The sequence below is a fragment of the Gopherus flavomarginatus genome, chromosome 3, assembly GCF_025201925.1.
Source record: "Gopherus flavomarginatus isolate rGopFla2 chromosome 3, rGopFla2.mat.asm, whole genome shotgun sequence".
Taxonomy (NCBI): domain Eukaryota; kingdom Metazoa; phylum Chordata; order Testudines; family Testudinidae; genus Gopherus; species Gopherus flavomarginatus.
In genome coordinates this window covers 22,481,519-22,507,625 of record NC_066619.1, presented here as the reverse complement: position 1 = coordinate 22,507,625, position 26,107 = coordinate 22,481,519, and the positions used below count along the sequence as shown (strand labels likewise).

Below are 26,107 nucleotides of genomic sequence, written 5' to 3'. Positions count from 1 at the left end.
CAACCAAAGATTTACTTTACCTTCAGTGCATTCCACTGCCATAGCTTTTCTTCCTTGTATTTTAAGAGAAAAATCTAGGTATAATTCATGCTCTCAATTAGTATTAACTGCCAGAAGATGACAGCGGTTACTGCCAAACTGTATTGCTAAATTTTAAACAGCCCTCATCTGTCGGTATTAGCACTGAAAAAAATTGGTTGCCAAAGTTTAGGTGTATACAATATTAGAGTGAAAATACAAAACGAAAAAAGTTATCATAAGTCTAAATTCATATTTACAATTCCAGTGCCTATGAAGACCAGTATATAAGTTATTAGAATATATTTTTCCCCTCCCTAGGTTCCTTTTGCAGGTGTACACATACACACACACACACACACACACACCAAACTGGATTACACATTTATTTGCCTTCACTGTGGGTAATTTCACCTGGTGCTATTTGTGCTTATGAAGGAAGTAAGCAACTGAAACTCAGTCACCACCACCACCAAAATTCTGTAGGTGAAATCTCGATAGTCAGACAGGTCATTCTCTTGTCAAAGCACTGGTCCTATCTTTTGTCCACAAACTACATGAACTGAATGACTTTTCATTATACACTAGCATGTTCAGAAACTTGATAAATTGCACAGAGATACTAGCAAAGGATCTCTAAGCACTTTAAAAATGTTCAGTTTCTAAAAATCCCTGTGTGCTGTGCAAACTGGAGTTACAGAAAGGTTAAGTGACTTGTCCATGGTCATGCACTGGGAGCTTTGAATAGGAATTCTAATGCCAAGTCATCAGGTTTTATTTGCCAGCTTTCCTTATGTGTCAAATTAACAGAACCATTACCTATCATGACTTCTATCTTCTTGCTTTCTTGATTGTCTTGATCATTAAACACACGACACCAGTAGGTCCCCTGATGTTCCATGTCCACATAAGACACCTATATAAGCATCAGAACCACACATCTTAAAATATATAAAATGCATTTTCAGTTAAACCAGTAAAAAGGAAAAAAAAAAAAAGAGTCATAAAAATTAAGACTAAACATCCTTCACAATATTTCAAATACAAAGGCCCTGATCCCGCAGCACAGAGATCTGTCTGCATAACGGAACTCAAAAAGAAAACAATGTAAAACTTCAGAGCCTACAAGTCCACTCAGTCCTACATCTTGTTCAGCCAGTTGCTACAAAAGTGCCATGCAAATACCTGTTCTCACTTTCTGGTGACATTGTAAATAAGAAGGGGGCAGCATTATCTCCTGTAAACGCAAACAAACTTGTTTATCTGAGCGACTGACTGAACAAGAAGTGGGACTGAGCAGACTTGCAGGCTCTAAAATGTTGCATTGTTTTCTTTTTGAATGCAGATATTTTTTGTACATAAATTCTACATTTGTAAGTTCAACTTTCATGATAAAGAGACTGCACTACAGTACTTGTATTAGGTGAATTGAAAAATACTATCTTGTTTTTTTAACAGTGCAAATACTTGTAGTCAAAAGCAAATATAAAGTGAGAACTGTACACTTTGTATTCTGTGTTGTAACTGAAATCAAGATATTTGAAAATATAGAAAACATCTACAAACATTTAAATAAATGGTATTCTATTATTGTTTAATCGCTTGACAACCCTACTACAAATTTATTTTGCTGATTTGAGACGAATTAAGCATGGGATACTACAGTTCAGATGAATTTAGAAAAATATTTGCCACATACAACATTCTCAGGTATGGTGTAGAGAAAAAGGTGCTGCAAACATTTAATTCAAAATATAATCAATAAATGCATCCTACATCTCTTTAGCCTTCTGTTAAATTAACACCATTCTAACCTGGGATACAAAAGTATCTTCCATTGCCTCCAAACAATTAATACCACCAGAGACATGGCTCCCCTAATTAAACTTATTTTAGAACGCTGCACTCCAAAGGGACTCAAAACCACTATGGAAATACTAGCCAATGGGACACCAGAAAACTAAAAGTGTTCTTTATGCTATCTCACAGCTAAATGATTCTTATAATTTAGCCTCTGAGGCAAATAACTAAGATAAAAGTGGTTAAATTAGTTTCAGAACTCAGCACTCCTCAATAACTTACCGTATATACCTTTCTGTTCCCATTTGTCAACGGAAATCCATTTCTGAACCACTGGTAATGAGGAACTGGGTTTCCAACAGCACCGCACTCTAGAATCAATGTGTCCCCTACCATCAGGTTTTGTGATTGGGGCTGATTGCAGACATGTATCTTGTTTTCAGGCAAACCAACCAAGCTTCCTTAAATTTAAAAAACAAGAAAAGAAAAAAAACCACACACATACAGAAAGAATTAACTGAGAAGCAAGACCAGGCTTTTTTACTGGTCTGTCTTAAATAGGAGGAAGTCGGAGACAAAAAGATAGAGAATGATTAGTTTGCCTTTTACTTACTTCAATTTCAGCACATAAGGAGGTGCCTCTCCTAGTCTCTAGACCGTGACAAACTATTATTAATAATGTTTATTACATTAGTGCCTACAGACCTTAAAAATACAGTAAAAACAAACCATTAGCCTTTCTCCATACAAATCAGATCAGCAACAACCAGACTTGTCCCAGCTCAGCTCCCACATCATCCTAAACACCTACAATAAAAATACTGCCCACAAACACCCCGAAATTCAGCCTGTTCCAAGTATCAGAGGGGTAGCCGTGTTAGTCTGGATCTGTAAAAGCAGCAAAGAGTCCTGTGGGACCTTATAGACTAACAGACGTTTCGGAGCATGAGCTTTCGTGGGTGACGACGAAGTGGGTATTCACTCACGAAAGCTCATGCTCCAAAACGTCTGTTAGTCTATAAGGTCTCACAGGACTCTTAGAAGTCTGGAACAGGCTGCAGATCAAACAGAAGGGCTTTGCAGCACGCCCTAAACAATAGCAAATACAGACTACACCTCTACCCCAGTATAACACTGTCCTCGGGAGCCAAAAATAAACTTCACGCATTATAGGTGAAACTGTGTTATATCGAACTTGCTTTGATCCATCAGAGTGCGCACCCCCCCCAAAGCACTGCTTTACCACGTTATATCTGAACTCATGTTATATCGGGTCACGTTATATTGGGGTAGAGGTGCATAAAAAAAAATAAAAAATTTTGCCGAGCCTGGATAGATACAAATAGAAAGCAATACACTGCATCACATTGATAACAAAACATTAAAAATTCTCTTCTCCTCTTTCCTCTCCTCCCCCAAAATTAAAGCCACAATGAAGTTTTATTTAACAGACATATGTATTTAAAGCAAGAAGCCGGGGGGAGAGAGGGGCGGGGAGATGGCTAGCTTTTAGTGCAGTGGTCCCCAACCTTTTTCATCTGGCAGGCACCAGACGACGAGCCACGGAGGACCATGGTGGCGAATGAGCATCCGCCAAAATGTCACCGACAAGCAAGAGGCGTTGCCGCCAAAAATCGGCAGCATTTCGGCAGCAATGCCATGAATGACACTGCTTCTCGGCAGCATTTCAGCAGATGCTCATCTGCCAGCCGGTACACGGGCGCACTTAGACACCCCAGCGGGTGCCATGACGCCCACAGGCACCGCATTGGGGACCCCTGTTTTAGTGTCTTTAGTGTTTTCCAGACATTGTAAGATACAATGAGGCAACAAACTGAGCCTATGGGGCTGGAAGAAGTCTAAGCACTGTGGTGCTGGATCCAATAGGATCTTTATTCAGCTTTCTTTATATAATACCATGTGCTTGTGCTTATATAGTGACTTTACTCAGTCTGTAAGTGGCCCTTACAATTGTCAGCTGGCATTTTCAAAGATTAATGGGAGTTAGGGATGTAAAACGCTAACCAGTTAACCAATTAACTGATAAGCATCAGTCTTATCGATAACCAGAATGTTTTAACATTTAAACTCTGGCTGCGGGACTCCCCTCTCTCCCAGCCCCCTGTATCCCGGTTGCTTCCACCCCTCCCCCCTGCGCTATGGATCCTGGCAGCTGCCGGCCCCATGCCTGGGGCTCTGTGCGAGGTGGCAGTTGGGACCCCGGGTACGCACGGCGGCAGCCAGGACTCCAAGCACGGGCCCAGCAGTGATTGGAGTCTCCGGGTGCTGGGGCAGCAACCAGGATCCCCGGTGTGTGGGGAGGCAGCAGAGCCTAATGTTTAAACGGTACAATTTTAATACTTTAAACATTTACCTTTTTAAAACATTATTTACATCCCTAATGGGAGTTGGACACCTGATTTCCTTAGGCCTTTTTGAAAATCTCCGCTCGCAAGTTTACCTAAGAAATGTTTTCCCCCCATCCCCCTAACCCTGCTCCACCAGAGGATAGAAAGGACAAACCTTGCACCATTTCTGTATCTTAAGCTAAGCAACTAAGGTGCCATCCATTAGGCTCTGATTAAATTTAAATAAGAAATAATGAAGCCAAAGAAAGAGGCAGCAACTTTCAGTGGCCCTGGGTTGACATGTTTGCTGCACTCCTACTTCTTTTATATGTTGAGCACTCAGGACATAAACACCCTGGAAGGAGGCTTTGAACCCCTCCATTTATAACTAATGCTAACCCTTGCTAATTCTTTGACTAGTTAGAGAAGCAGTTTGACTTGGATTTTGTGGGACAGTGGATAAACAATCATTTCTGCAGCTGCAGAATTGCAGAAAATGAACTCCGATTATGACTCTAGAACTTGAAGCATGTGTGGTACAACTGTTTTGCCTCACATCATCCACAGACAGGGAGACATAGTTTTAAATCTGTACTAAGCCAAAGAACTTGGAAACATATAGATGTCTATTAGGCCACGAGGAAAGTGGATTGAACTGAAGAACTTGTGGATTTAAAGGTGGAGAAGGCCTGGAATTACTTCAAGTCAAAGTTGCAGAAACTATCAGAAGTCTACATACGAAGAAAGGTGGAAAAAATCATAGGCAGGAGTTGCAGACCAAGCTGGATGAGCAAGCATCTCAAAGAGGTAATTAAGAAAAAAGCAGAAAGCCTACAAGGAATTAAGAGAGCTTTAAACTAGAAATTTGGGGGAGATGGTTGGGAGATGTTCGGGAGAGCTCCACACCAGAATTTAACCTTGAGAGGGAAGTAAACAAAGTAAGAAGGGATACAGCCATGGACAGAAGAATTGGCATAAGGAGGAAGGGTAGTGTAGATAACAGACTAACAGGTGACGTTGGTGGTAGAAGGTCCATGCCTAACAGGGTACAGAATGTGAGTGAAGCCAAACGACAAAAATTAAGATGTCTGTACACTAATGCGAGGAGCCTAGGGAACAAAATGGAGGAACTAGAGCTACTGGTGCAGGAAGTGAAACCAGATATAATAGGGATAACAGAAACATGGTGGAATAGTAGTCATGACTGGAGTACAGGTATTGAAGGCTATGTGCTGTTTAGGAAAGATAGAAATAAAGGCAAAGGTGGTGGAGTAGCATTGTACATCAATGAGGAGGTTAACTGTAAAGAAATAAGAAGTGATGGAATGGACAAGACAGAGTCTGTCTGGGCAAAAATCACACGGGGAAAGAAAGCTACTAGAGCCTCCCCTGAGATAGTGCTTGGGGTGTGCTACAGACCGCCGGGATCTGATTTGGATATGGATAGAGACCTCTTTAATGTTTTTAAGGAAGTAAACACTAATGGGAGATGAGTGATCATGGGAGACTTTAACTTCCCAGATATAGACTGGAGTACAAGTGCTAGCAAGAATAGTAGGGATCAGATTTTTCTGGATGCGATAGCTGATGGATTCCTTCACCAAGTAGTTGATGAACCGACAAGAGGGGATGCCATTTTAGATTTGGTTTTGGTGGGTAGTGAGGACCTCATAGAAGAAATGGTTGTAGAGGACAACCTTGGTTTGAGTGATCATGAGCTAATTCAGTTCAAACTAGATGGAAGGATAAACAAAAATAGATCTGGGACTAGGGTTTTTGATTTCAAAAGGGCTAACTTTAAAGAATTAAGGAAATTAGTTAGGGAAGTGGATTGGACTGAAGAACTTGTGGATCTAAATGAAGAAGAGGCCGGGAATTACTTTAAGTCGCAGCTGCAGAAACTATCGGAAGCCTGCATCCCAAGAAAGGGGAAAAAACCATAGGCAGGAGTTGTAGACCAAGCTGGATGAGCAAGCATCTCAGTGAGGTGATTAAGAAAAAGCAGAAAGCCTACAAGGAGTGGAAGAAGGGTGGGATTAGCAAGGAAAGCTCTCTTAGTGAAGTCAGAACATGTAGGGATAAAGTGAGAAAGGCTAAAAGCCAAGTAGAGGTGAACCTTGAAAAGGGAATTAAAACCAATAGTAAAAGGTTCTATAGCCATATAAATAAGAAGAAAACAAAGAAAGAAGAAGTGGGACCGCTACACACTGAGGATGGAAAGAAGGTTAAGGATAACCTAGGCATGGTCCAATACCTAAATAAGTACTTTGCCTCAGTCTTTAATAAGGCTAATGGGGAGCTTAGGGGTAATGGAAGGATGACAAACGGGAATGAGGATATGGAGGTGGATATTACCACATCTGAGGTAGAAGCCATACTTGAACAGCTTAATGGGACAAAATTGGAGGGCCCGGACAATCTTCATCGGAGAATATTAAAGGAACTGGAGCATGAAATTGCAAGCCCGTTAGTGAGAATTTTTAATGAATCAGTAAACTCAGGAGTTGTACCGTACGACTAGAGAATTGCTAACGTAGTTCCTATCTTTAAGAAAGGGAGAAAGAGCAATCCGAGTAACTATAGGCCTGTTAGTTTGACATCTGTAGTATGTAAGGTCTTGGAAAAAATTTTGAAGGAGAAAGTAGTTAAGGACATTGAGGTCAATGGTAATTGGGACAAAGTACAACATGGTTTTACAAAAGGTAGATCGTGCCAAACCAACCTGATCTCCTTCTCCGAGAAGGTGACAGACTATTTAGACAAAGGAAAGGCGGTAGACCTAATTTACCTCGATTTCAGTAAGGCATTTGACACGGTTCCACATGCGGAATTATTAGTCAAATTGGAAAAGATGGGGATCAATATGAGAATTGAAAGGTGGATAAGGAACTGGTTAAAGGGGAGACTACAACGGGTCGTACTGAAGGGTGAACTGTCAGGCTGGAAGGAGGTTACTAGTGGAGTTCCTCAAGGATCGGTTCTGGGACCAATCTTATTTAACCTTTTTATTACCGACCTTGGCACAAAAAGCGGGAATGTGCTAATAAAGTTCGCGGATGACACGAAGCTGGAGGCTATTGCTAACATGGAGAAGGACCGGGATATCATACAGAAAGATCTGGACGACCTTGTAAACTGGAGTAATAGTAATAGGATGAAATTTAATAGTAAAAAGTGCAAAGTCATGCACTTAGGGATTAATAATAAGAACTTTAGATATAGATTGGGGATGCATCAGTTGGAAGCAACAGAGGAGGAGAAGGACCTTGGGGTATTGGTAGATCACAGGATGACTATGAGCCGCCAATGTGATATGGTCATGAAAAAAGCTAATGCAGTTTTAGGATGCATCAGGCGAGGTATTTCCAGCAAAGATAAGGAGATGTTAGTACCGTTATATAAGGCGCTGGTGAGACCCCCCCCTGGAATACTGTGTGCAGTTCTGGTCTCCCATGTGTAAGAAGGATGAATTCAGACTGGAACAGGTTCAGAGACGGGCTACTAGGATGATCCGAGGAATGGAAAACCTGTCATATGAAAGGAGACTCAAAGAGCTTGGCTTGTTTAGTCTAGCCAAAAGAAGGATGAGGGGAGATATGCTTGCTCTTTATAAATATATCAGAGGGATTAATATTATGGAGGGAGAGGAATTATTTAAGCTTAGTACCAATGTAGATACAAGAACGAATGGGTATAAACTGGACACTAGGAAGTTCAGACTTGAAATTAGACAAAGGTTTCTAACCATTAGAGGACTGAAGTTCTGGAACAACCTTCCAAGGGGAGTAGTGGGGGCAAAAGACATCTGGCTTTAAGATTAAGCTTGATAAGTTTATGGAAGGGATGGTATGATGGGAGAGCCTAATTTTGGCAATTGATCTTTGATTATCGCCAGATAAGTATGCCCAGTGGTTGGTGATGGGATGGGATGGGATCTGAGTTACTGCAGAGAATTCTTTTCTGAGTGCTGGCTGGTGAGTCTTGCCCACATGCTCAGGGTTTAGCTGATCGCCATATTTGGGGTCGGGAGGGAATTTTCCTCCAGGGCGGACTGGCAGAGGCCCTGGAGGTTTTTCTCCTTCCCCTGCAGTGTGGGGCATGGGTCACTTGCTGGTGGATTCTCTGCAGCTTGAGGTCTTCAAACCACAATTTGAAGACTTCAATAACTCAGGCATAGGTTAGTGGTTTGTTATAGAAGTGGATGGGTAGGGTTCTGTGGCCTGCTTTGTGCAGGGGGTCGGACTAGATGATCACATTGGTCCCTTCTGACCCTAGAATCTATGAATGGAAGATGGGAGGGATCAGCAAGGAAAGCTACCTTATTGAGGTCAGAATACGTAGGGATAAAGTGAGAGAAGCCAAAAGTCATGTACAATTGGACCTTGCAAAGGGAATTAAAACCAACAGTAAAAGGTTTTATAGCCATATAAATAAGAAGAAAACAAAGAATGAAGAAGTGGGACCGCTAAACACTGAGGATGGAGTGGAGGTTAAGGATAATCTAGGCCTGGTCCAATAGCTAAACAAATACTTTGCCTCCGTCTTTAATGAGGAGCTAATAGCAGGGTGATAATGCTGGGGTGATAAATGGGAATGAGGATATGGAGGTAGATATAACCACATCTGAGGCAGAAGCCAAACCTGAACAGCTTAATGGGACTAAAACAGGGGGCCCATATAATCTTCATCCAACAATATTAAAGGAACTAGCACATGAAATTGCAAGCCCATTAGCAAGAATTTTTAATGAATCTGTAAACTCAAGGATTGCACCGTATGACTGGAGAATTGCTAACATAGTTCCAATTTTTAAGAAAGGTTAAAAAAGTGATCCGAGTAACTGCAAACCTGTTAGTTTGACATCTGTAGTATGCAAGATCTTGGAAAAAATTTTGAAGGAGAAAGTAGTTAAGGACATTGAAGTCAATGGTAATTGGGACAAAATACAGTATGGTTTTACAAAACGTAGATCGTGTCAAATCAAGCTGATCTCCTTCTCTGAGAAGATAAGAGTTTTTAGACAAAGGAAACGCAGTGGATCTAGTTTACCTCGATTTCAGTGAGGCATTGGATATGGTTCCACATGAGGAATTATTAGCTAAATTGGAAAAGTTAGGGTTTAATATGAAAATTGAAAGGTGGATAAGGAACTAGTTAAAGGGGAGACTACAATAGGTGGTACTGAAAGGTGAACTGTCAGGCTGGAGGGAGGTTACTAGTGGATTTCCTCAAGGATCGGTTTTGGGACCAATCCTTTTTAATCTTTTTATTACTGACCTTGGCACAAAAAGTGGGAATATGCTAATAAAGTTTGCGGATGACACAAAGCTGGGAGGTATTGCCAATACAGAGGAGGACCAGGATATCATACAGGAAGATCTGGATGACCTTGTAAACTGGAGTAAGAGTAATAGGATGAAATTTAATAGTAAAAAGTGCAAGGTCATGCATTTAGAGATTAATAAGAATTTTGGTTATAAGCTGGGGACACATCAGTTGCAAGTAACAGAGGAGGAGAAGGACCTCGGAATATTGGTTGATCACAGGATGACTATGAGTCGCCAATGTGATATGGCTGTGAAAAAAAGCTAATGTGGTCTTGGGATGCATCAGGCGAGGTATTTCCAGTAGAGATAAGCAGGTGTTAGTCCCATTATACAAAGCACTGGTGAGACCTCATCTGGAATATTGTGTGCAGTTCTGGTCTCAATGTTTAAGAAGAATGAATTCAAACTGGAACAGGTATAGAGAAGGGCTACTAGGATGACCCGACGAATGGAAAACCTGTCTTATGAAAGGAGACTCAGAGCTCGGCTTGTTTAGCCTAACCAAAAGAAGCTTCAAGGGAGATATGATTGCCCTCTATAAATACATCAGAGGGATAAATATTAGGGAGGGAGAGGAATTATTTAAGCTCAGTACCAATGTGGACATGAGAACAAATGGATATAAACTGGCCATCAGGAAGTTTACACTTGAAATTAGAAGAAGGTTTCTAACCATCAGAGTGAAGTTCTGGAACAGTGTGCCAAGGGGAGCAGTGGAGGCAAAAGACATACCTGGCTTCAAGACTAAGCTTGATAAGTTTATGGAGGGGATAGTATTATGGGATAGCCTAATTTTGGCAATTAATCGATCTTTGACTATTAGTGGTAAATATGCTCAATGGCTTGTGATGGGATGGGATCTGAGTTACTACAGAGAATTCTTTCCTGGGTGTCTGGCTGGTGAGTCTTGCCCACATGCTCAGGGTTTAGCCGATTCCTCCCCGACCCCAAATATGGCAATTTCCCCCCAGGGCAGATACGCAGAGGCCCTGGGGTTTTTTTTGCCTTCCTCTGCAGCATGGGGCAAGGGTCACTTGCTGGAGGATTCGCTGCACCTTGAAATCTTTAAACTATGATTTGAGGACTTCAATGGCTCAGATATAGGTTAGCGGTTTGTTTCAGGAGTGAGTAGGTGAGATTGTGACCTGCGTTATGGAGGAGGTCAGACTAGATGATCATAAGGGTCCCTTCTGACCTTAAAGTCTATGATTCTCTGACAGAATTCTGCAATGAAAGTGTCTGAAGCTATCTCAGCTTGCAGTGGTTTATTAAGTACTAAACTGTCAGTGTGACTTCCTCACGTAGGTGTGTGTTTCTGCAGTTCAATAACACAAGCAATAGTCTTAGCAAGTGTCTGCATAGGTTTTTAAGTTGACCAGTGTTGAAAGCTGGATGTTAGGCCTGCCAGCCTTTACAGTAGCTCATTTCCTTCCCCAGCAGTGAGCTTTGCATGAGGAAATCACATTCTATTACTTTTTATGCAGAAATCAGTCGTCCTCCACAGCCATTGTGAAAATTGGTTGAAGCTTCCAGTTAGTCTTTAACTCTCTTATCTCTGGCTCAAGTACAGAGTGGAGGATCCCTGAAATACACCGTGCTGTACATGCTGTGTTGCTCAGACATTGTAGAATGGGACAAAGGGAGACCAAAGGGAGTCAATGCATACAATACATATTATTATGAGCCCTTAATCCACAAGTGATTGACAGATTAGATGCCAACATGTGTCTGCATATTCTGGACCTTTAATCTAAACACATTGACATGAGTGACCACAACAGCTGAGCCAAAAGCTTCATGATATATTCTCTCTGGGGAAGTCTGAACTTGCTGTTGTTGTGGGGGTTTTTAAATGTTACCAGACATCCCATGCATATTTGAATTCCTCTCAGTGAAGTTGCTTCTGTATGTACAGTAGAAATATATTTAATCTTGATATTTTAGCAGTTTCTACCTTAATATATTGTGAACACACTTTTGTTTACGAAGAAACTTTATCTAGGAGTTAGAACAAAGGTGAGGGGCATTTATGAAGCACTTCTAGTACTATAGAACAGCCCATTAATTCTCTTGTTGTTAATAGATTAACTGTCAAATTTGACTATTTGAATTAAAGAAATATTGACACATCAAACTTGGTGACATTACTGCAGTTTCACTGTAACCCCCTAAAATTTTCACTTCCAGCCATCTGCAGCAAAGTAAACTGGTGGTGAGAGGAATTTGGTTCATGCATGCACATCCCTGCGGGCAGGTCATGGGGGCTGCAATGCAACTCTTCACAATCACCATTCTTAGTATCTACTGCTGTGTACTGGGTCCCTCTGCAGGAGTATTGGACCACTTTGAATTTTGTATCTGACGTAAAAGAAGTGGGCTCCCTCTGTAATTCCACTGTGGGTACATAACTGATACACAGAGAGGGCCTTGACAGTGCTCTCTTCTGGGTTAACTTTGCTGTGTATGTGCTTGTACACCTTAATTAAACAACTAGAAACGGGTTGCTGCACATTTTTATGAGACACTAAGGAATTTAATTTTCATTAAAAACTGATGCTAGTGTAATCTAGAAATTCTGGTGAAGTAGAAAAATGATTACCTTGAAGCATACTGACTATTGGGTTGATTTTTGCTGCATGCGCGCAGAGCTCCCTGTAACTTGAATGGCAAGCCTACGTTGAGAGGGTGAAGGGGGTATAAGTAAATAGTCCAAAAGTGTAACTTCCATTGCTTTATATTCAAACCACTGATCATGAAATCTACAGAATGAATTTCTCATGTAGCCCCACCATTAATCATTTAATTTTAAAATCCCTCTCTTCAGTTTTCAATGTGTCTCAGATCAGGGCAGCTCAGAGGATTCGAAAGGCCTGGGGTCCTTGGCAGCGGGGGGGCCTTCCGCTCCAGGACCCACCGCCGCAGTGTCCCAAAGACCCGCAGCAGGGGGCCCCCCGCTGCTGAATTACCGCCGAAGACCCAACTCTTCGGTAGTGGGTGCTAAGGCAGAAGGACTCCCTGCCACGGATCTTCGGGACACTTCGGCGGTGGGTCCCAGAGCAAATCTAATATATAAATATTATGTCAAATAAGTATTGAAGGTGAAACAGGAAGACTTGGTTTGGGTTATACAAAACCATGTCAGCTGGGTTTTGGGGTCTTGTAAAAATAAATGAAGAGTTGTTTGAATCTGGATTTCATTTTATTTGAACCGCAAGAATGTAGGCAAGCAGGCAAGTTGTGTCCTGGATTAGGGGGTTTTGTTTTTGGTTTTAACAAGCAAAACCAAAATCCTATGTCTGGTTTATCTGTAGTCAAAATATTTTACATTGGTAATGCTTACTCTTGTTTCACTGAAAGTCAAAACCAGCAAATGAAGGCAACCATAGTATACCCTTAAAGCATAATATACTCCACTGCACTGAAAATATACTTTGGGGGCACCGAAAAGGGCCAGAATCTGAACTGCAGCTGGTTTCTGTAGCAAACAGTTGTAATTCTGGTTCAGTAACAGCAGCTGTCAAATTTTCAGAGTTAAGATGCTGATCCTGCATGCTGTGGTGGCAGTACATCATGAGCATTCAATTCATAACACTGGAGGAGCTTCCTACAGAAGAGCATTCAGCCTTGAATATTCTGTGGTTTGGATTACTGTCCTATAATAGATCACAAAATGGCACTGGGGCTTATAACATATTTGGGAGTTGTCAACTAATACTACTGAATATAATGTTACTTGTTCAGGTAAACAGAACCTATAAGAGACATTTCAATGGTGGTGCACTTCTTTTTAGATGCTGATATCCTCAGTGAAATCTTCTACCTAAATCTCACTCTAAGAATCCTTTATCAGGTCTAGCTGCAGCAGATAGAATACATACATAAAAGCATGCAGAAAGTGATATGTTGGCAACATATACTATTGATCCCAATTGTGGGAGATGCAGAGCTGCATCTGCAATGTCTGAAGTGCCTTAAACCTCCTGATGACTTCAACAGGAGCTAAGAGTGCTTAGAAGCTTGCAGAAAGTACTCAAAATCAGGTCCTTAACAGTATTATTTCCAACATGAATTGCCAAGAAAAATCTGGATAAAAGGAGGATCGGTTTTCCAATCCTCCAGCCATGCACACTGGTCCCTAGAGAAAAAGAACGACTTACCTGTTTGTAATCTTAAATTTTCTGTCTTTTCTCTGTATGTATGTATTAACACAGAGCACGTGAGAGAGTGAGTTCAGTTTGGACTGCTATGAATAATGGACCAGATCTTCAGCTGGCGTAAAGTGGTGCAGCTTAATTGACTTCTGTGGTGATACACCAAGTGAGAATCTGGCCCATAAATTGAATAAATCAGGGCTTTAAACTAGGTTCGATGGAGACAGGTGAGCAAAGCCCACAGGTAAGTGGGGAACATGAAGACCTGGGAGATGGGTCAGAAATAAGAGGGTGCATGGGCTATAATAGCAGAGAGAAAGAAGGGTCAGGGCAAAACTGGGAGGCAAGATCAAACCAGTATCTTTGATGCCTGTATACAAATGCCAGAAGTATGGGCAATAAGCAGGAAGAACAGGAAGTGCTAATAAATAAATACAAGTATAACATTGTTGGCATAACTGAAACTTGGTGGGATAATACACATGATTGGAATGTTGGTGTGGATGGGTATAGCTTGCTCAGGAAGGATAGACAGGGGAAAAGAGAGGAGGTGTTGCCTTATATATTAAAAATGTACACATTTGGACTGAGGTGGAGATGGACATAAGAGATGGAAGTGTTGAGAGTCTCTGGGTTAGAATAAAAGGGGTAAAAAACAAGGGTGATGTCATGCTAGGAGTCTTCTACAGGCCACCTAACCAGGTGGAAGAGGCTTTTTTTAAAAAAAACTAACAAAATCATCCAAAGCCCAAGATTTGGTGGTGATGGGAGACTTCAACTACCCAGATATATGTTGGGAAAATAACAACACGGGGCACAGACTATCCAATAAGTTCCTGGACTGCATTGCAGACAACTTTTTATTTCAGAAGGTTGAAAAAGCTACTGGGGGAAGCTGTTCTAGACTTGATTTTAACAAATAGGGAGGAACTCGTTGAGAGTTTGAAAGTAGAAGGAAGCTTGGGTGAAAGTGATCATGAAATCATAGAGTTTGCAATTCTAAGGAAGGGTAGAAGGGAGTACAGCAAAATAGAGACAACGGATTTCAAGACTGAGGGGAAAAACAACTGAGGAGAGCTGGCAGTTTTTCAAAGGGACACTATTAAGGGCCCAAAAGCAAGCTATTCCAATGGGTAGGAAAGATAGAAAATGTGGCAAAAGACCACCATGGCTTAACCACGAGATCTTGCATGACCTACAAAATAAAAAGGAGTCATATAAAAAATGGAAGCTAGGTCAGATTACAAAGAATGAATATAGGCAAACAACACAGGAATGCAGAGGCAAGATTAGAAAGGCAAAGGCACAAAATGAGCTCAAACTAGCTATGGGAATAAAGGGAAACAAGACGACTTTCTATCAATACATTAGAAGCAAGAGGAAGACCAAGGACAGGGTAGGCCCACTGCTCAGTGAGGAGGGAGAAACAGTAACAGGAAACTTGGAAATGGCAGAGATGCTTAATGACTTCTTTGTTTCGGTCTTCACTGAGAAGTCTGAAGGAATGTCTAACATAGTGAATGCTTATGGGAAGGGGGTAGGTTTAGAAGATAAAATAAAAAAAGAGCAAGTTAAAAATCACTTAGAAAAGTTAGATGTCTGCAAGTCACCAGGGCCTGATGAAATGCATCCAAGAATACTCAAGGAGTTAATAGTGGAGGTATCTGAGCCTCTAGCTATTATCTTTGGAAAGTCATGGGGGACGGGAGAGATTCCAGAAGACTGGAAAAGGGCAAATATAGTGCCCATCAATAAAAAGGGAAATAAAAACAACCCAGGAAACTACAGACCAGTTAGTTTCACTTCTGTGCCAGGGAAGATAATGGAGCAAGTAATTAAAGAAATCATCTGCAAACACTTGGAAGGTGGTAAAGTGATAGGGAATAGCCAGCATGGATTTGTAAAGAACAAATTGTGTCAAACCAATCTGATAGCTTTCTTTGATAGGATGATGAGTCTTGTGGAAAAGGGAGAAGCGGTGGATGTGGTATACCTAGACTTCAGTAAGGCATTTGATACGGTCTCGCATGATATCCTTATCAATAAACTAGGCAAATACAATTTAGATGGGGCTACTATAAGGTGGGTGCATAACTGGCTGGATAACCGTACTCAGAGAGTAGTTATTAATGGCTCCCAATCCTGCTGGAAAGGTATAACAAGTGGGGTTCCGCAGGGGTCTGTTTTGGGACCGGCTCTGTTCAATATCTTCATCAACGATTTAGATGTTGGCATAGAAAGTACGCTTATTAAGTTTGCGGACGATATCAAACTGGGAGGGATTGCAACTGCTTTGGAGGACAGGGTCAAAATTCAAAATGATCTGGACAAATTGGAGAAATGGTCTGAGGTAAACAGTTCAATAAAGACAAATGTAAAGTGCTCCACTTAGGAAGGAACAATCAGTTTCACACATACAAAATGGGAAGAGACTGTCTAGGAAGGAGTATGGCAGAAAGAGATCTAGGGGTCATAGTGGACCACAAGCTTAATATGAGTCAACAGTGTGATACTGTTGCAAAAAAAGCAAACGTGATTCTGGGATGCATTAACAGGTGTGTTGTAAACAAGACACGAGAAGTCATTCTTCCGCTCTACTCTGCGCTGGTTAGGCCTCAACTGGAGTATTGTGTCCAGTTCTGGGCACCGCATTTCAAGAAAGATGTGGAGAAACTGGAGAGGGTCCAGAGAAGAGCAACAAGAATGATTAAAGGTCTTGAGAACATGACCTATGAGGAAGGCTGAAAGAATTGGGTTTATTTAGTTTGGAAAAGAGAAGACTGAGAGGGGACATGATAGCAGTTTTCAGGTATCTAAAAGGGTGTCATCAGGAGGAGGGAGAAAACTTGTTCACCTTAGCCTCCAATGATAGAACAAGAAGCAATGGGCTTAAACTGCAGCAAGGGAGATTTAGGTTGGACATTAGGAAAAAGTTTCTAACTGTCAGGGTAGTTAAACACTGAAATAAATTGCCTAGGGAGGTTGTGGAATCTCCATCTCTGGAGATATTTAATAGTAGGTTAGATAAATGTTTATCAGGGATGGTCTAGACAGTATTTGGTCCTGCCATGAGGGCAGGGGACTGGACTCGATGACCTCTCGAGGTCCCTTCCAGTCCTAGAGTCTATGAATCTATGAATTTTGTTACATATGGAGCCAAAATAATACTTTCCTCCCTCACTTATGTAAGAATTGATAACTGACAGAGATACCCCTCTACCCCAATATAACGCAACCCGATATAACACAAATTTGAATATAATGCGGTAAAGCAGCGCTCCGGAGGGGCGAGGCTGCGCACTTTGGCGGATCAAAGCAAGTTTGATATAACGCGGTAAGATTATTTGGCTCCCGAGGACAGCATTATATCGGGGTAGAGGTATAATTTCAATGGATAATCAATGTTTATTTGTATCTATCTTAGTTCTCACAGTTCTGCAAAAACTATTGTGCTTTAAGCATTTTTTCCAATTTTTAATCAATTTAAATGTTCACAGTTCCAGGAAATTGGGGGAAGTCAGATAATTATTTAATTACAGTAGATGTTGAGATTCAAGAAGTTGAAGCTTTATAACCACTAAAACACAGTTTGTCAACATCACATGTCAAAATATACAATGTAAACATCCTTCAATCAAATTTTAAGTTCTCAAGCAGAATTCTTCTTACTTTGCCTCTCTATAAATTTCTGTGATCTTTTTTTGTTAACTTTTTTGTGTACAATGAAATCAATGTTTACAGACATTTACTGATAATCTAATCTCTCTCTCTCTCTCTCATATATATCCATTGCTCTTTAAGCATCAGAACTCTTGTGCTACCTCGGTGAAACAAACACTTTTTTTGGGGGGGGGGGGAGGGGGAGGGTTAGTTTCTCTCTGCGGTTTTACTAAATAGCCATGACCCGGTCCACTAGGGGAGCCAATATTACAATCAGGATGATTTAAGACTGTTAAAAAATAGCTGCACTTTTGGTGAGGAGGGAGAAGACAATTGTTCAGATAACATCATATTGAGTAATTCTTTCATTTCAGATGTTAAAAAGGTCTCTGTTTTAACATTAGTCCTTACAACATTAGTGAAAGTTTGATCAGTGTTCTCGACACTCTTCTTTTGCCTGGAGTAACATGATAAGCAGAAAACTACTGTAGTTCAAAAAGCCTATAGCAAAGCATCACTTATGAGTTGCATAATACAGTAAAAAGTTCTCTTTACAGATTGAAGACGATTTACTTTCTTTTTTAACTTAGCACATTTCACCTCATATCAGTAGCTCAGTGAAACGCCAAAAACTTCTAAACAAGACAGTTAAACAGTAAAAATGTTGCTATTAGTTGTTCATCTGTAACATTCATTACAAAAGTTCCGCGTATTACCCTACCAAAATAACCACCAAAACCACGCAACCTCTGAAACTGAGAGTAATGAATGGTGTAAGCACAATAAGGCCTATGAAGTACACTACAAATAAAAAAAATACTGTATACTTCCCCCAACTTTGGTAGCAACTAAATGGATACAAGTGAGCAGATTTCAATCTTCGCATCTTAATTTTCTCTTCCCCTTTATTTATTCTTTTCTTCCTGCATTCTCATTTTCCACATTAACATTACATATTTTATACATGATTTTCCTACTACAGGTAAACTTGAACCATATCTGTTTGTTACCTGAATATCTATCATCAGATGATCGTAATGGTCCCGTCTGACCTTAAAGTCTGATGCTATGATTATTATATTTAACTGTTTTGTTGTAAACTTACAAGAATTCTAGTCACACAGAAAACACTAACTCTTTATTTTACTCAGTTTATAAAACAGACAAACACTGGAAGCAAAACATACTTGTCTACATTAAGTCACTTTTTTGACTTACCACTCCACACATATATAGCGGTTTATATTCTCTAAGTGCTGTGTGTTAGGACTAGTTTACAAGTTAATCTCCCTTTCAATTTCTCTACTGCTCTGGAGAGGGTGCAGAGACTGTGCTGGGTCTATGCATGGTGCAGCACATGTCTGTTGCTGTGCCAGCACACTATGCTGAAGCCTGGCAGGCACATTGGAAGGAATGGAGTCAAGGCTACATCCATTCTTCTCCCATTCCACCTATTTGGAGGATGGGGGGAGGACAACAACAATTCATAGCAAGCTCTACAGAACCTGTTTTCCCTCCTTCTCTATATGCTGTGATATGGGTAGCCAGAACAAGGCAGTGAGGCATAAAACACCCCCCTTCACTAACTTGTATAATCATGAGTGCTGAACCATAATCTGGGCTTTAGCTAATTAAGTTGTTACTGCAACTCAAAGACACTTTCACAGCAGATTGAATTTGTCAGATGCATATTTACTTTAAGCCTACTGAATTATGATCTGGTTCATCTTCCTCACCCCTAAATCTGAACAGAGGGGACCCATTGTGAAAAGTATTTGCAACTCACCATAAGACACGCCCTGGAGATCACAAACGTCCAGTTGTGCCCACCGACTGAACACAAAGGAAGAATCGCTGTTCACTCGACAGATGTAAAACCCAGAATCACTTACACTCACTGGGTTAAAAATCAACTCCGGGGAATTCCCATGTGGAACCTGTGTTACATATGAGCCACAGAAAAACTTAACTGACTGGTGCTGGTTTGGAGTAAACATAAGAATATTTGTATTTAGCAAGGACAGTACTCCTGACTACTATCACATTTTCTTAAAGCCTATTTCAAACGGTCAGAAGAGACAAATCTTGTCCTCAGCCTTTAACATCTTAAAGACAAAATACTGATTCAAGGGCAGAATGGTGTTGCTATTAAATAAAGAGACATTATAAATTTTCTTACAGTGCACATTGTTTCAGGAACTTCAATTCTGAATCCTTATCCTTCCACAAATAGCTGGATGGGATTCTCAAACCATTATCCCAGTCAGCATTCATGTTATATCAGTATTGTCATAAGCAGACATATCCAACTCTGAACTGGAAACTGTTAGAACTCTTTTTTGGGGCTGCAACAAAAGACTATACATGAAAATAAATGTACCTTTACCAGATAAGAATCAAAACTGTATAGTAAATAGTGCATTGATTACACATTTCAGTAACATGGAGACAATCTCTATCTGGATCAAACTAATTTAACATGTTGCTTGAGGCCTCAAAGTGACCTCACATTACATCTTAAAAATGGACTTTAATATCATCGCTAATATAAGGGTTCATCAATAGGCATTCCTCTTACAGGAAGATACGCCTGGATAAAAGAGGGGGAGATGTTGGAGAAAAGTTGTGTTCCTTTTTAACTGGGGAATGATACTCAGGCTATAGGAATATGAGGCGAGTGCAGGAATTTAAAATTTGACAGCTTTTGGAAGGGCACGTTAAGCACATTATGTTATGAGGAAAGACAGCACACCCTCTCTATAACAAACCCCTGGGGATCCAAGCCATATAACTATTATAGCAAAAAAAGGGGGAGGGGAGCACAGCAGGGAAAGCAGAGCTCCTCCAGCAGGAGCTAATACCTCCTCCAGCCGCAGTGGTCCTGGGACCTGAAGAACTCTGCTCTGTGACCCTGCTGCAATCCCGGGGCCAGAGGAGCTCGGCCCTGTGACCCCATTGATTATTGGAGGGTTGCCAGTCTAGAAACTTTCACCATAAATGTTCTTAAAAATATCTTTGAGCCAGTTGCAGGGAGGAGGGAAGATGGACTCCAGTTTTTCATAAGGATTTATATTCTGCAGACTGACTTTTACACAATTCTCCATCGAGTCCTTGAGATTTCCTATATTTGGTTATTACCTCTTTTTCCTGTTTGAACCACTGATAATGCAGAAATGGATGTCCAGTTGCCCAACAACATAGCTTGACTGTTCGTCCAGATACTACTGACTTGGGGTCTGGCTGTACAACAATCTTTATACCTTTAAAAAAAAAAAGAGAGAAGTTAAGACATTGTAACAAGAATGAACTTGCTTCCACTTGTCTTTTGTAAGTTAAATATTGTTGTACGAGTAGAACTGCGCTGTTGTATTTTTGCAGTCTACCTACTGCATGTACTTTACAATTGTCAATTGTTTATTTTAAATACAGTGATGAAGTTTAGTTGTAAGCGGTACATGGATGATTAAATAAGGTTTAATATTAAAAAGTGTTCCCTTATTTAACATTTTTACTGCCACAATTTTAACAAACTTGAGGTTGAGAGTCTGTTGCGAGAGAAAGGATTTAACTTTTTGTACATTAGGCAAGTTCTTTTAAAATATGTATAAAATATAAAGGAATTCACAAATTACACTTACACCCACTATGGGGCCCTAATACACTGCCACAGTGGAATGTAGGGGACTCAGTATGAATGAGAATCAGACCCTTAAAATATTTTGTTCTGTTCTTGATATGTTACTAATATCTTATTTTTATTATCTATGGTTGAATTTACCAAACAAAAATTATTTTAGTCAAAAAGGGACATTTCTAAACAGAATTTTCATAAAGACTTCCCCCCCCCCAAAAAATGGTTTTTGCATTTTTGACAAAAAATTTTAAGTGTACATATATGCATTCACCTGTTGGATTTTTGGTGAGTGTGTGTGTGTGTGTGTGTGTGTGTGTGTGTGAGAGAGAGAGAGAGAGAGAGAGAGAGAGAGGCCCTTTCCCCCCTATTTTGATTAATCAGTCTAGTCATGTGGTGGGAATGTTTCCAAGATGAGGAAAGTAGACATGAAGGAAGGTCTCCAGTGCTTAGGGCATTAGCCTAAGATTTGGGAGACCAGCATTCAGTTTCCTGCTGTACCACAGACTTACTGTGATCTTGGGCAAGTCACTCAGGGCTTGTCTGCATGGGGAAATTGACCAGAATTGTTAGCAAGGAACAAGCTATTCTGCAATAGCTTCCCATCTGGATACTCTTACTCCAACATACGTGTCCACTGGGAAGTTATTGTGGAAAAGCTACACTTCTACCCCGATACAACACTGTCCTCAGGAGCCAAAAAAAACTCTTATCGAGTTATAGGTGAAAACACGTTATATCACACCTGCTCTGATCTGCCGTAGTGTGCAGTCCCCCGCCCCCAGAGCGCTGCTTTACCGTGTTATATCCGAATTCATATTATACTGGATCACATTATATAGGGGTAGAGGTGTATAACACTTTAAATTCACACTAACTTATCCTAAAATAGCTTCCCCATGTATACAAGCCCTTAGTCTCTGTCCTTCAGTTTCCCATCTGTAAAAATGGGGATAATAGCACTTTCCTACCTTAAAGGAGTATTGTGAATCATAGAATCAAAGAAAGGTAAGGCTGGAAGGGCCCTCGATAAATCACCAAGTCTAGCCCCGGCACTGAGCAGGACCAAGTAAACTTAGATCATCCTTGACAAGTGTTTGTCTAACCTGTTTTTAAGACACCTCTAATGATGGGGAGGGATAGCTCAGTGGTTTGAGCACTGGCCTGCTAAACCCAAAGTTTTGTGAGTTCAGTCCTTGAGGGGGGCCATTTAGGGATCTGAGGCAAAAATCTGTCTGAGGATTGCTCCTGCTTTGAGCAGGGGGTTGGACTAGATGACCTCCTGAAGTCCCTTCCAACCCTGATATTCCTTGGGTATTGCACAACCTCCCTTGGAAACCTATTCGGGAGCTTAACTAACCTTATAATTTGAAAGTTTTTCTTAATATCTAATCTAAATCTCCCTTCTGTTGATTACTTCTTGATCTATCTTCAGTGGATCTGAAAAACAATTGATTCCTCTGTTCTTTACAACTGCCCTTAACATACTCAGTCTTTTCTAAAGACTAAATATATCCATTATTTTAATCTTTTCTCATAGGTTAGGGTTTCTAACCCTTTTATCATTTCTGTTGCTTTCTGGACCCTCTCGAATTTGTCCACATCTTTCCTAAAGTGTAGCACCCAGAACTGGTCACAGGACTCCAGCTGAGACCTCACCAGTGCTGAGTAGAGCAGGACTATTACTTGCCATGTTTTACTTACACCACTTTTGTTAATACTCAGAATGATGTTAGCCTTTTCATAACTGCATCATATTGTGATCCACTATAACCCCAGATCCTTTTCAACAGAACTATCACCTAGCAGTTATTCCCCATTTTGTTGTTGTGCACTTGATTTGTCCTTCTTAAGTGAAATACTTTGCACTTGTGTTGATTTCAGACTAATTCTCCAATTTGTCAAAGTCATACTGAATTCTAATCCTTTCCTCCAAAGTGCTTGTGACCTCTCAACTTGGTGTCATCTATAAATTTTATAAGCACACACTCACTCTTCACTCTATTATCCACGCCATTAATAAAAATGCTGAATAGTACCAAACCCAGGATGGACCCCGGCAGGATCCTAGTTTGACAGGAAACAAACAGTTAATAACTACTCTTTAAGCATGGTCTTTCAACCAGTGGCACATCCACTTTATAGTAATTTCATCTAGACCACATTTTCCTAGTTTCCTTATGAGGCTGTTATGGGGGACTGTATCAAAAGCTTTACTAAAAATCAAGATATAATCACATCTACTGCTTTCCCCCGTTCAGTAAACCAGTAACCCTGTCAAAAAAGGAACTGAGATTTGTTAGTTATGATTTGTTTTTGACAAATCTATGCTGGCTATTCCTTACAACTCTATTATCCTCTAGGCGATTACAAGGTAGACACATTAAAGGTTTGTGAGACACTCAGATACAGCCTTGATGGGAACCTTATAATTACTTAAGTAAATCATTTAAATTTTCAAATGTAAATTTTGAAAAAAGTTTTAAAAAAAAGTCAATACTTCTATAGAAAAACTGGAACAAACTCAAGGATTAAAAAAATGTTCTGAATTTTCAAATATTTCCACAAATTTCTTTTAGATCAGCTCTAGTTGTCACTAACATTTTAATATGCAAGAAAACCAAGTTCTGTGGAGATATTACAGTAACACTAACAAGTTCTGAGAAAACTGATTCAAAATTTAGTTTGTTTTCCTATAAAGGTTTATAATTTCACCTTGAAGTAAATATTTTAGCATAATACAATTACCCTCTTACTATAAGAAAATTTTTAAGATGTATAATTTTTGCACTACTTTGTAAGAGATTACAAATGGGTTTTACTGCTTCACGAATTTCCTCTGAAAGATGAAATGCAGAAGTCTTAAAGTGTGGTTTTACCCTGAAAAGTGGCTAAAACTGCTGTGTCATTATTTCTGTTTGTCATCTTTCACTGATTTCTACATAGTTTACAAGTAAAAAGATGATTTGACCCTAAGTGTCAGTTCTGAATAAACTCAAACTCAACATTGAACAAATCCAGCTTGACTTGCCTACATTGCCATGGGAAAAGAACTTTAGGCAGCAAATACCTCTGCCTGACTCACTGAGGTTACAGAAGGCTGAGAAGTATTGTTGCACACAGTCTGCCAGTTGAGCCCTTGTCCTTCCTGGATAGGAAGCCAGTAAACCAAGGGGCAATTGAGAAGGAAGTTTCTTCTTTGGATTTGGTTTGTTGATTTTACTACAGAACTCCAGGAGACAGAATGGGCATAAATGAACGACACAGGGAAGGATGATCTTGTTTGGATTTTTGTTATCCCAAAAGGGGAGGGTTCATATTTTTTTTTTGTTTAGCTGGGGGGAAACTAAGACAGGAGGCATGTAAGCCATTGTTGGAGGCACATGTAGCAATATTCTATACATGTGAAGATGATGGATAAATCTGTTCATTTTCTTGGGTATTATCACCAGTAAGAAGATTCTTCAAGCAAAATTCTGCCTCAGTTATACCTGTGCAACTCCACTGTCTTCATTGCACAGGTGCATCACTTTCAAAGAGACTACCCTATAGCATTAATAAGTTAACAGGTTATTCAGATGACGTGTAAGTTCAGGAAAAATGTGCTTAGGGTGAAACTAAGCTGAGAAAGAAAAGGCTATAGCAACACCCATGATAATTAACAGAGATAGCTACTCAACTGACATTAAATGATCCAGTCACCAATTTTAAAAAAAGAAACATACACAACATTCAAGTAAATTTGTGCAATCAGCCTTGCTTGGATCATAAGATCAAACTGAGGGAATTACCAATAAATTTTAACCTAAAGTTCAGGGCCAATCCAAGTTTCTAAGAATAAAAACCTGGAAAATTATCAGGAATTATTTTTTCTTTAAAACACAACAACAGAACCCAAACCCAGGAAAATTCTACTATTTATAAAAGCTGTTTGTTAGAATCAGTCTTAACATTTGCTTTGTCTTTATCAAAACTTTGGGGTCTGAATTATCAGGGTCACTCTAAGCCAGCAGATGTAGCCAAATAACCCTTAGTTAAACAAGATAGATGAGGTTACACCTCTTTGATAGATTGTAGTGTCCTCACTCTAGAATGAACTACATATTGTCATAGGCTGGCCTATCAGCAGAGCTGAGAGTGGGTCCTGGAAAGTCATACCAATTTGGGTGTCCTGCTGAGTCACCAACATAGGGATATATTCACTGTGCCTTCGTCTGATTCAGGTCCAATGCCACAACTGATAGGAAGTGATTTACAACCATGAGACGCAATAGGGATCAGGTTGCTAAAGCTGTAACTGTACTTCCCAGACTCCGAGAGCTTGTCTTCACTACATACTTAACTAGAGTGCTGCTCCATTTTGACTTGTGTACACACCCAACATTCCTGCTTTAAGGCCTGGTCTACACTACAAAGTTTTGCCAGCACAGATATGGGCTAGGAACATGGGGGGAGGGGGAGAGCGGGTGAGAGAAGAGATGGGTGCATGGCAGGGGACAACAACCCACACACTTCAGCCAGCTACACCAGCAAAACCCCAATGTAGATGCAACTACAGCTGTGTTGTCAGAAGCACTGTTCTGTCAGCAATGTTACTGGGGAGAAGATGTAGCTATGTCAGCAGATGAAGTCCTTCCAGCTTATGCCACATCTCTACTAGCAGGGTCTGCCGGAACTGCTATGTGGGCACAGCCATACCAGCAAAGGATCTGTAGTGTGGACCGGTGGTTCTCAACCTTTCCAGACTACTGTACCCCTTTCAGGAGTCTGATTTGTCTTGTATACCCCAAGTTTCACCTCACTTAAAAACTACTTGCTTACAAAAATCAGATATATAAAGTGTGTCAGCACACTATTACTGAAAAACTGGTTACTTTCTCATTTTGTCTGTATGAAATTTTAGTTTGTACTGACTTCGCTAGTACTTGTTATGTAGCCATTTGTAAAACTAGGCAAATATCTAAATGAGTTGATGTACCCTCAGAAGACTTCGGTGTACATTAGTTGAGAACCACTGGTGTAGACAATGGCCTGAAGGTGGTGGTGCATTAAACTTGAGTTGGTTCGCCCAAGAGAAGACACAGGCAAAAGCTCGAGTGAGCACAGCACCTCAGCTGCTCACATGACCACTCTGAAGAGTGGATACAGGCTAGCAGCGCTTGAGTGCCATTA

The 26,107-nt window shown here is 40.4% G+C and overlaps 1 protein-coding gene across 3 annotated transcripts in view; it reads right to left on the bottom strand.

Annotated features, from left to right (window-relative positions):
• The window catches only part of MALT1 (MALT1 paracaspase), an 80,159-nt gene that overhangs the window by 44,430 nt on the left and 9,622 nt on the right, over positions 1 to 26,107 (bottom strand). Inside the window, exons 3-7 of one of the 3 annotated variants that reach the window (XM_050944669.1) lie at positions 20,443 to 20,564; positions 19,091 to 19,241; positions 2,101 to 2,279; positions 838 to 934; positions 21 to 53 (exon numbers count right to left, since the gene is read on the bottom strand). In XM_050944669.1, coding sequence (XP_050800626.1) covers positions 21 to 53; positions 838 to 934; positions 2,101 to 2,279; positions 19,091 to 19,241; positions 20,443 to 20,564 — 582 coding nt within the window. The remainder of the gene's footprint in view (positions 1 to 20; positions 54 to 837; positions 935 to 2,100; positions 2,280 to 19,090; positions 19,242 to 20,442; positions 20,565 to 26,107) is intronic. The other 2 variants (XM_050944670.1, XM_050944671.1) reach the window with 2 other exon arrangements.